General features: G+C 48.9%; 1 protein-coding gene across 3 annotated transcripts in view; it reads right to left on the bottom strand.

Moving 5' to 3' along the window:
• The window catches only part of LOC138629656 (retinoic acid-induced protein 1), a 55,583-nt gene that overhangs the window by 2,855 nt on the left and 41,565 nt on the right, over window positions 1-11,163 (bottom strand). The window contains exons 2-4 of one of the 3 annotated variants that reach the window (XM_069713495.1): window positions 2,740-9,373; window positions 2,439-2,532; window positions 1,246-1,295 (exon numbers count right to left, since the gene is read on the bottom strand). In XM_069713495.1, coding sequence (XP_069569596.1) covers window positions 1,246-1,295; window positions 2,439-2,532; window positions 2,740-9,294 — 6,699 coding nt within the window. In that variant the 5' untranslated portion in view covers window positions 9,295-9,373. Of the gene's footprint in view, window positions 1-431; window positions 1,296-2,438; window positions 2,533-2,739; window positions 9,374-11,163 lie in introns of those variants that run through there. The other 2 variants (XM_069713494.1, XM_069713493.1) reach the window with 2 other exon arrangements.

The raw sequence follows: 11,163 nt of genomic DNA, 5'->3' as shown, positions 1-11,163 counted from the left end.
AATGGAAAAGGGAGCTCATTGGAGATGAGAGCAGAGTGAGCGACCGAGGGAGCTGGAGCAGCAGGGGAGCAGAGAAGCAGAATAAGGGGAACAGGAAAACGGAGGAGGAGAGAGAAATAATGAGAAAAAGAAGGGAGAGAGCAAAGGAGGGAAATGGTGGAGAGAGCATGTGGGGAGGAAAGCAGGCAGCGATGGTGGGTGGGGTGTTTTGATCAGCAGCCAGCTTTTCATCCCTGTCAGTCTGCACAGAGGAGAACAGGAAAGGAAGAGAGCGAGAGCGGAGGGAGGGAAGGAGCGATGCAGAGAGGGGAGGGAGGATGGGAGGCTACTGCCACTGCTGCCTCAATGCACCGCTGCTCCCTGCTGAATGTCAGCATCTCTAACTCTTTCTACCACCCCACCTCCCATCCCACCCCCCCCCACCCCCCACATTTGACCTTCCTCTCTGTGCTGCAGTGTCAATGCATCGCCAGCAGATGGCACCTATCCTACAGAAAAGCTGAACGTAGAGTAGACCGTTCACGTTAAGGGTGACCTATTGTAATTGCAGTGGCCTGGAGTCGGTGACAGTTGGTGTCGAGTGACGGTGATACACAAAGGGCACTGATGGTGGTTGATATGGGTTTAGCTCGCCAAGGTCATTGGGTACATATTGATTTGGCAACAGAAGATCAGTCAGTTCAGGGTGAGATTCTGGCCTTCATGTGTTACTTATTGGCATGGGAGAAGGGTGCTTGATGCCAGCTTACAGTGAACAACAGCCGAACCCCCAAATGTTTCCCCCTTTGATTCTTTTTCTGTTTTACAAGAGCTGACAATTGTGTTTTCTGTTCTGCACGGTATCGTCTATCCAGTCAGAATGCTGCTGCTTGTGACAGAAATGTGTGAATTCATTTTATTTCTTTCTTGTTCTGTGCTGAGGAGGTGGATAAAAGGTGGTAGAGGAAACAAAAACAAGACAGGGAGGCAACTGAGGGGAAAAGAAAATCGAAATGCAGAGTGGTTCTAGGAGCAGAAAATACCTACTGCACACGTGCACGTGTGTGCGCGTTAATTTTTGCCTGTAAAATACTGAAGTGTATTGAATTCTCCCCATCTACACCTCCCCCCCTTTTATCTATGCATGAGTCACTGTTGAAGCATGGTGCAATAATAATCTGCTGTCAGTCAACAAAGTCAAACGTTTTTAAACCCTCATAATAGTAAGAATTTATATGCATTTATTCACTAGTTTTATTTTCTTACCTCATGTTTTGGACATTTGATGGAGAAGTCATCCTCGTGGAATGTGCAGCCTACAGGCAGGGAGAGAAAAAGCAAAGGAAAGAAGGAGAGGATAAGCTGTGTCGCAGTTGGACGACAACAATAAATGGCACACATGGCAGGTGGCGCATACATACAAAAACACCCCTCTCGGAAAACCCAGATAAATGGCAAAAACTCAGACAAATGGCAAAGAAGTAAGGTTCAGATAAAAAAAAAAAAAAAAAAAAAAAAAAGATCATAAAGGAGAAAGCAACAGAGGAAGGAGAGAGAGTGAGTGGATGAGTTGCAATGCAGGCAAGCAGGCAGTCAGATATGGCTGGTGCACTCAGCAGGATTAAACAGGGCCCCACTCTGCTCCCTGTGCTGGCTCGGCAGACGTGGCAGGCCTTCTAATCCTCCCACTGTACTTTCTTGGCATGAGGTAATATAAGGGGAAGCCATGTCACACATGTGCTGACACACAGACACTCACTTGTATTGACAGCAAAGACCAGGGACACAAGCGCGAGCGCGCAGGCACGCACAGGCACGCGCGCGCACACACACACACACACACACACACACACACACACACACACACACACACACACACACACACACACACACAAGCAATGAAAAGGACCATACAAAGGCAACACGGTTGTAAGACGCACATAGGGAAGCATTTAGGCAGGAAGGTCCACACGTAGATGCGTGAAGACACACATGCACATTCAGTTCCCAGACAGCAGCAGGGATGGATGGAGCCACAGGGGTTGTGGTCAATAATGCACACATGCACACCCTCCTCTCTCTATCTCTTCCCTTTCCCCTGCTTGCACACTCCGGGGTCCCACTTTCCTCTCATCATCCCCTTTATTCAAAGTTCCCTCCCTCTCTCCCTCCCCTGCCTTCTCTGTTTTGCTCTCCCCTTGCACTCTCAGACATCTCTTCTCACATTGAATAATGTTACTCCGTGATGCATTTTCCGCACATCCACTTTCCCTCCCTTCTCTTTCTTCCCTCTCTTTTCATTTTTCTCCTCGGTTTATTTGTTCCCTCCCCATCGCCTTCTCAACCTGCGCTAAATTTCCCAATCCCAATTTCCCCTCTTCATTTCTCCTCCCTCTCCTCGGCTTTTCGTGCCTTTTCATCCCTTGTTGCTCTCTTCCTCTCTCGCTGTGGTCTCTTACCTATCTCTTTGGCGCAGACATAGTGGTATTTATGAGAGCAGCCTCTCCAACAGCAGCTGAGGGATGCCCCCACAATCTGGCACTTGTAGCAGTTCTGGGGTTAGTCAGACAGATGGACATATGGATCAACACCAGTAAAGAAACAAACAAATTGACCAATAGAGGCACATAGGGACAGAGAGAAAAGGGGAAGGGAAAATGTCAAAAGTTAACAACAATTCTCAAAGTGACTGTATACAGTGTCTCTCTTAACTTCCAAACACATTTCAGGAACACTCACTGGTGATAATTGCTATCATACCGTTTGGGCTGAGTTGTTGGCAGCCTCCTTCAGTCCATATAGCCTCCCAGCTACCATAATTATCCCCTTGGTCCAGATGGCACAGTTTTCATGGGCCCAGTGCTCCTTAGCCTCTGCCTCCATTTGTAGCCTTTGGAACATGCTGTCATTGCCCTCTCGGTCCCCTGGGGCCCCTGTGCTGTGCCTGTGCTGGGCCTCGAGCTGCTTCATCCGCCTAAACCTCTCTCGGAGAGTTAATCTTCGTGGACCACCTTCCCGACCCAATCTTTCTGTTCTTTCTGCGCGTCTGTAACGCCAGTGATGGTGCCTGGTACTACTGCCTTCTTGAGTGGGTATTTCTGTACTCTCCTCCTTTTCTGTGCTGCCCTCACCCTCACTCTTTGAGGAGTGACCCGGTTCCTCATTGCTGCTGCTGCTGCTGCTGTTGTCATTGGTCTTGTCTGACTCTTCCCTGAAGGATTGTGTGTGCCTGCTTGTCAGAATTTTCCGTGGAACGCCATCCTCTGCGTAGTAGGGCCCACACAAATCCCCTAGGTCTTTGTAATTCGCTGGCTTTCCACACAGGCAACACGTAAGACACCTACCGATTAGATTTTTATTCACCATGGGTCCCTGAAGCATGGCAGCAGTGTGTGGCACTACCTTTGCAACCGTGAAAGGATTCCTCATCCTGAGTATGCCCTTTTTTCTGCGTCTCTGAAATATTACTGCGTCCTCAGGCTTGTTGACTATGGCACACCAAGAGGAAAAGTCTCTGGAGTTGTTAATCCGTACATAAGGACAGAACGACAGTTTAGAATTTTGATGGACGGGTCTCCGCCTGATCCTTTTCACAGAAATAACCTCAGTTTGTTTTTCTGATACCGTCACAACAGGGCCTACTGTACATGTCTCCTCTTTTTCTGGATTTTCTCTTTCCCTTCTCTCTCTTTCTTCTTTTTCTCTGTCCTCTTTTTCAGCTTGTTCACATCCTGCAGCCCTTACTACTGCCTCTATTACCTCGATGGCATCCTTCATCCCAGGTTTTGGCCCGGGCTTTTTGTGTATCTTTATTGGTTTACCAGGAATCTGCTCTGATGAGGCCTTGCTTCCTTTTCTTTTAGATGGGTTTGCTGATGGTTTTCTGCCTCTTCGTGGTTTGAGGATGAGTTCTGCCCTGGTAACATGGGGAATTTCTACAGTCTCATCTGAGCTGATTGGCAGAGGTACTGTGGACTCTGTGGGGGTTACCTTCTCCTCTAACCTCTCTTGTTGTTCTGCTGTTTCAATGTTCATTTCCTCAGCTGCCTCTGATTCCTCTAGTGGGGTTTGGCCTTTTCTCTTCTTCCTTCTCTGTTTTAGGTGCATCTCATGGTTGTTTTTAATAGCCCTCTGCTTGGCGAGCCTTGGTGTTGTAACTATTAGGCTCCCAGCTTCCAATGCTACTACTGAAGCATCTGTACTCTCCACCATGGCCCATCTCTTCCTTTTAGTTCTGGAGGACTTGGTGGCAGCAGTGGACACACCTTCTGAGGCCTGTTGTGTCCACTCACCTGGAGCCCTGACTTTCACTGGGACCTCCACTGAACTCCAAACTTTGCCAGCAAAGACATCCAGCCTAGTCCCTGGTTTAATGGGTTCTTGTATCGTCTCATTCTTATTTACAACCTCCTTCTCCACCCCCCCTCTAACCTTCTCTGGTGTTGATGAGTCTTGACTGGCCTCATGGTTGTCTTTTTCTTGTGTTAACTCCTCTTTTCTCAAAGCCCTTTCATGCTGTCTTACCCCTTCTTGTCTTGAATCTATCATCTCAGTGTTATTTATTAGTGTAGACTTCTCACCTTCCTTTAAGACATGTTCAGACAAAGTCTTGTTTGTCACATCGTCAGTTAGATTGCTGTCTATCTGGGGAATTGGGAGGTGTTTCTTTGAGCTAGGAGATGTAATCTTCTGCACCATGGCCTCATATTTCTGTCCTCTGCCTTTGCGTGGTGGGAGAACTTTTGTTTTAGTGGGGCATTGAGGAGGCACCACAGGGACATCAATAGTGATGTCATATCCACTGATGTTGGGAGGACTGTATTTGGTTATAGGAGTGGTCACAGAGGCTTTCTTGGGTGGTCCTCTCTTTTTTCTGGGCCCCCGGACACCCTTATCTTTAGGTGTAGGGACAGCCTGTTCCACCAGGGTTGGTTGAGGTGGCAAGTTTTTTGGTTTGGGCTTTGGCCCCCTCTTTTTCTTAACTGGTGTAGAAATTTCTGGGCTAGGTTTCCGTTTTAGTGGAAGTGGTGTCTTTTCTTCACATTGCTCAGTTGGGCCTGGTGGTGTGAGTGGTACAGATGGGTCTGCTGGAACATCTGCGTTTCTGACTGCATTAGGAATGGGAGTTAGAGTTTGTTCCACTGTAATGAGCTCTTCTACTTTTGGAGAAATATCACTGGCTTTAATTTCTGTCAGTGTCTGGGTAAGAATATCCTCCCCAATGATTTTTTCTTTTTCTTTTGACAGTTTTTCCTGTGAGGGCTTTCTGGATCTCAAGACCATGTTCTTACCCCCCTTATCTGCTGCCTTTGCCTCTTGGTGTGCTTGTTTTTCCACTTGTATTGGTTTTACATCCTGGTTTACTTGTGATATTGTAGTTTTTATGCTCTTTCTGCTCCTGCTTTGCAGTCCAGTAAAAGGTTGAATTATTTCTTCTTGTTGCACCAGCTTTGCTTTAGAAACTGAGCCTTTGGGACGACCTACTGGGGCCTTGATGGGTGCAGGTTCACTGGGGGACAAAACATCTGCAGGCTTGAGTCCAGGTTTTGTACCTGGTTTTGTACCTGGTTTTAGAGCTGATTTTGGACTAGGTTTTGATCCGGGTTTTGATCCGGGTTTTGGCCCAGGTTTTGGTCCAGGTTTAAAACCTATTTTGGGACCTGTTTTTCGTTTTAAAGAAGTCTCAATTTTCAGTGGCAGCTCTGGTTCATTTGGCACAGGTTTTGGTCCTGGTTTTGGTCCCGGTTTTGACCCGGGTTTTGTTGCAGGTTTTAGGCCAGGTTTAGGCGCTGATTTTGGCCCTAGTTTTGCTCCTGGTTTTGGGCCTGGTTTTGGCCCTGATTTTAGTCCTTGTTTGGGCCCAGGTTTCAAACCTGGTTTTGGGCCTGGTTTTCTCTTCCCATGAGGTTCAACTTTGGGCGGCAAATCTGGGGCATTGAATGAGCGAGTGCACATTCTTGAACGAAAACCATCAGTGAGCATTTTTGGAGTCTGGCTCACAATAGATTCCTGATGAGCTAGGTCTATTTGATCTGAGAATAGCACAGTTTTGCTTGGAGGCATGCTTGGTTTATGTGTAGGCGAGTGGGCTCTTTCCTCTTCCTTTTCCCCCTCCCTCTCCAAGCTTAGCTGTCGCCTGATTCCCACACCTGAATGCATGATTCTCCTTCTGCCCCTAGCGTGCTTACGTCCAAAGGCCCTCGGCTGAGCAGATGGGGCCACAGGCTCTGGCTTGGCTAAGGGGGTCACAGCACTTGCACAGCTGATGCCTGGTTCCATGTCCTCATCACCTTTTTTGGGAGAAGGTGGAGTGTCTGCCCAGGAGGGGGCTGAGGGAAGTATTGACTTCCCTGGCAGCTGAGGAGAGTCTGGCTCCAGCACTTTAGCATCACTGTGATCAATATGATCCCTGGCCTGAGCTGGAGGTGTTGCTTTGTCATTGAGAGCAGAGAAGACTGGCATTGCGGATTGAGGCTGAGGGGCAGTATCACCAATCGCTGACTCCCTTGCAGAAGCATCTGCTGCTGCAGTTGCTGCCGCTGCATGTGGATGGGCAGGTGCCCCTGCAAACTCATTGTCAGTATGGATATCAGTGTTCTGACTCTCTGTCCTGCTGCCGAGATCTCGAGGAGGCCCATCTCTATTATTTATGTGCTCGTCAGTCAGTGACTGGCTCACTTTCTCCTCCTCCTCCAGTTCCTCCCCGACCTCTGCAGACAAAGCGGGGGAAAGAGAACATTTCTGTTGTTTCTGTATTTCTTCTTCTTCCTCTTCATTGGCCTCCTCCTTTCCCCTCCCTTCCTCCTCACCCCCTTCTTCATTCTCCTGATCTCTGCTGTCTCTCTTGTCTGGGTTGCTCTCTTCCAAGGCCTCAACTTGGGGAGTGGGAGAGGTGTTCTCTGAGCTGTCCTCCTTCTCTGTGGAATATTGATCCTGCTCAAGGTCACCTCTAGAAATGAAAGGCAATGTTTTCACAGAGCTCTCAGATGCAGTTGGAGACTCTGATTTGAACGCCTCTGATTTAATCTCTCGGCTAAAATGGTCTTTGTGGCTGCAGCCAAAGAGAGCTGTCGGGGACTGTTCAACTGAGTCTCTTGCATCAGGGTCGTATTTGCTCTGGACCCCTTGGTACACTGTCTCTTCATAACAATAGCTTTTTTCTGTTACCTCTTTGTGTACTTTGCTGTAGACAGCTGGGCTTTTCTCTTCATCTGACCACTTCTCTAGCTTCTCTGTAGATTTAGTTGTGTCAGAAGTTTTGTCTGTTGTCACTTCCTCTTTTTCAACTAATTTCTCCGTCCAGGCTGATTCTTCAAAATTCTCTTTGACAGGTTCATTGATATGCTGCATATCTGAGGGGGAGTCTCTCTCTTGTTTCATAGGACTGGGGATTATAATGCTCGTTGGAGACCTCTCGTCCCCGATGCTCTTCACTGGAGTACTCATGCCATCTCCTCCCTGCCCTGACTGACATCTAATGGGGTCAGGGGTGAGGTTGTGCAGACCTGAGTCCCCAGACCTGGTAGACATATCATCTGGAGATGCCATGGAGCACGAAGAGGCTGTGTCCAGGCTGAGTTGTGTGTTGTTTGGGGCCTGAGCTGGACTTCTGCCCTGGCCAAAGTAGTAGTAGCCCCTCTCTAGTGGTTCATCGCTACTGCTGGAGTAGCCGCCCTCATGGAGTTCTATGGGCAATGGCTGGTGCTGGGGGGTGGAGTAAGGGTCCTGCATGGGGCCCCCACCAACGCCACCACCACCTTCTGGATATGGAGGACTTTTGTACTCCTCACCCTTTTTGATGGATGTTCCACTTCCTGCACTGCTGTTGCTGCCACCACCATTGCGCTTACTGCCTTTCTTGTTTGCAACCAGGGCTTCTGAAAGCAGTAGCTGCTGAACATTATTGGAGATGTTCTCCACCTGAGAGGTAAGGGCATTGAGGCTCCACAAACTGGGATTTGATAATAGCTTCTCTGAGAAGCGTTCTTTCATGGTGGGAACCTGCGATGTGGTCGTGAAGCTGTGGGGAGCTGCATGTGGTACGTTGGGCGAAGGGTGTGAGCGTGGCGGCATCAACATTGTGTTGGTACTGGCTTGCTCCTGCATACCAGCTGAAGAGGAGGATGAAGATGAGGCTGCCCCAGGGGTCATGGGTGGTTGTCCATACTGGAATGACTCTGGATTCGTCATCAGAGGTGAAGGGGTTGAACTGTATGAGGGGGAGCGCCCCACAGAGCGTGCGGGGGAGTGGCTTGAGGACGGGCTGCAAGTCTGATAATACTGTTCTGGTGATCTAACGGGCAACTCTGAGAGACAGTAGTTTTGTTGGGCTTGACTGTAGTGTTGGTATTTAGGATGGGACTCCTGGGGGTTGGCCATGGCCTGTAAAGGGGGCTGCTGCTCATAACCTCTGGATGGAGGCTGCTGGTAACCGTAACTGTTCTGGGCCGATCTGTAGCCCCCCTGCTTCAGATTACTGTGGCTGCCCATTTGTCTACCATACTGAGAACTCGGAGGCATGTTGTAACCTTTATAACAATGGGGCATAGGGCTGCACTTTTCCATGTATGGCGATGGAGAGGGTGAGTGTTGCGGGTAGTGCAGGTGACTCTGGGGATACAGGAGAGGTGAGGGCGCAGGGTTAGGTTGGTGGGGCTGGTGGTGAGGGCTGGTATAGGTAGGGGTAGAGGGTTGGTGGCACTGGGTCTGGGTGTGCCCCAGAATGTTCTGGTCCATGTACTGGGAGGAGCCAGGTGTAGGGGTACCACCGGACTCCAAACGTCCCATCATCTCCTGGTCGTACTGTGCTAACTGGGCAGGGTCCTCCCACTTCTGCTGGAGGTGGCTCTCACTCATATACTGGGCTGAGTAATTCCCTGGGCCCATGTGGTTACTGTAGCCCCCAGGACCCTGCAGGTGCTGACCGGGGTTTGGTGGGGGCACTTTGCTTCCTCTGAAAGATTTTTTTGCTTGCGAAGATGCTGAGCCCCCACTTCCACTTCCATTCCCCCCAGCATTGCCTGGGTAACCAGTGTAGGCTTGCTGGTTATAACAGTCCTTAGGTCCTCCTCCAATCCCTGATCCTCCAGCTGGAGGCATGCTTGCAGGGTTGGCCAGAGAATGGGCCTCATAGCCTGACCTGGTGTGCCCCGGGCCCGGGCCTGGATGTGGACCGGGGCCTGGGTGTGGATGCTGGGGGTGGGGATGATGCGGGTGTTGACGGTAGGTCTCCAGGCGGGATAATTCATGTGGCTCCTGCTGGTAGCAGGGTTGGTTGCTGTGGTAACCACCGCTGCGCTCACGGAAGGACTGCATAACTCTCTCTCCGTCTGTAGCCAGAGCAGGGAGGGGGAGGTGAGGTGAGACGGGAAAGGGGGAAGGGGGGTTGGGGGTTCTGAAGGGAAGGAGAGAGAGGGGAGCAAGAAAGACAAGAAATTGTGAGGGTTAGTGTCTTAAGCCTGTGATTTAACCATTCTGAAGTTCTACCCGTGATATTCAGTGTCCATATCTATTTCAACATTCACGTGGAGTGTTTGTAAACAACGGATGATGATATTTTTACACTCACTCACACAAACACTCAGACACACACAGGTGTTCATACCCTATAAAGGTACGGTAGTGGCCTCACGATGGTGCAGGCTCTTGAGATGGAGTCGTGTGTGATGCAGTCTCTACTGTGTGGGAACGTAAATCACTATCTATTTATTTGTATAATGTGTGTTTGTGTGTGAACATGTAGGGATGCATGAGTGAGGCCAGGAAAAATGTTCACAGACTGCAGGCCACAGGTATGAGGTGACATCTGAAGAGCATACATGCTGGGTCAAAACAATGACTCAGAGACAAAACTCCCTTTTACGTAACTATTATGGCTGTTTAGCCTGTTTTCAGCTGGTTTTGTATGAGGCATTCTTTTTTTTTTTTTTTTTTTTGCATCAAACACAATCCTCAGACTTCCTTTTTTTCTAATCCTTCTCAGATGTTGCAATCCATTATTTAAACAAACAATGTAAAGCAATATTTGTCGGTTTGCTTTTGATGTGTTGTTTCATTAAAGGTTCAACTGAGCCCTCTTTTCTTCTGCTTTCTCCTCCCTGCCTTCTCCTGAACAGATGCAAACTCCAATTTCCTCCGAGGGGAGGCGGAAAGTGTTACGGTGTGTGTTTGTGTGCATGCTTTCAGTACACCAATAGGGGTGTCACAGACTGTTTGTGTTTGCTGTGTACGGTGTGTCTGTTCCAGTATGTGAGTGCATGTGGTGATTCTTGCCCGTAATCTTTTGCCTTCCTGTGTAAATGTGTGTGTTTGTTTGCAAATGTGAGTGTGTTTTTATGCATTCATACAAAACAGAAAAGAAGAGAGGAGGAGTGGAGAGTGTTCTTGCTCTATAAAAGGAAAAGAGTCACCTGGAGATAGAGCACTGAGCGTGTGTGTGCGTGTGCGTGTGTGTGCGTGTGCGTGTGCATGTGTGTGAGTGTGTGTGTGTGTGTCAGCCAGTTTCAGCACAATATCCTGGCATTCAACCCGCCCCGGGGACAGTGGTGCATCCCACCAGACGCACAGTAGCATTATTCATCTCTGAAAAACACAGGGTGTGTGTGTGTGTGTGTGTGAGTGTGTGTGTGTGTGTGTGTGCGTAAGTGTGTGACGAGCGAAAGCAGTGTGTTCATATTGCGTGCATTCATTCTTGAGTGTGCTTGCCTGCATGTGAGTTTGTGAGTGAGTGTAGGGCTGTTTGTCTTGTGTTATGCAGGTCTACAGCTTTTGGCAGTCGCCTAAATCTACACACAAAACACACACAAAAAAAACACACACACTCGTAGACAAATACACACACCTATAGATTCTCCTGGAGGTTCTCTGTCCTCCCTCCCACCTCCTTATCTCCACTGCCTGCAGCCTACCAATGCTTCACCTGGGGTGATGTGTGTATGTGTGTGTGTGTATGTTTGTGTGTTTACATGTGTGTGTGTGTGTGTGTGTGTGTGTGTGTGTGTGTGTGTGTGTGTGTGTGTGTGTGTGTGTGTGTGTGTGTGTGTGAGGATACTTGTTTATACAATGACCTAAATAAGAAGATACTTATAAGGAACAAAGGGTGGGATTCTCACAGACCAAGCTTGCCGAGCACAGCAGAGGATGGACTGAGACACACATTGCCAGTGGGATCCAGCGCTGTGATGC

Source organism: Brachyistius frenatus, unplaced genomic scaffold (genome assembly GCF_029030835.1).
Source record: "Brachyistius frenatus isolate BFR_SWC_R1_liver_20210118 unplaced genomic scaffold, ASM2903083v1 Contig_119, whole genome shotgun sequence".
NCBI classification, from domain to species: domain Eukaryota; kingdom Metazoa; phylum Chordata; class Actinopteri; family Embiotocidae; genus Brachyistius; species Brachyistius frenatus.
This window is presented reverse-complemented; position numbering and strand designations above follow the sequence as displayed.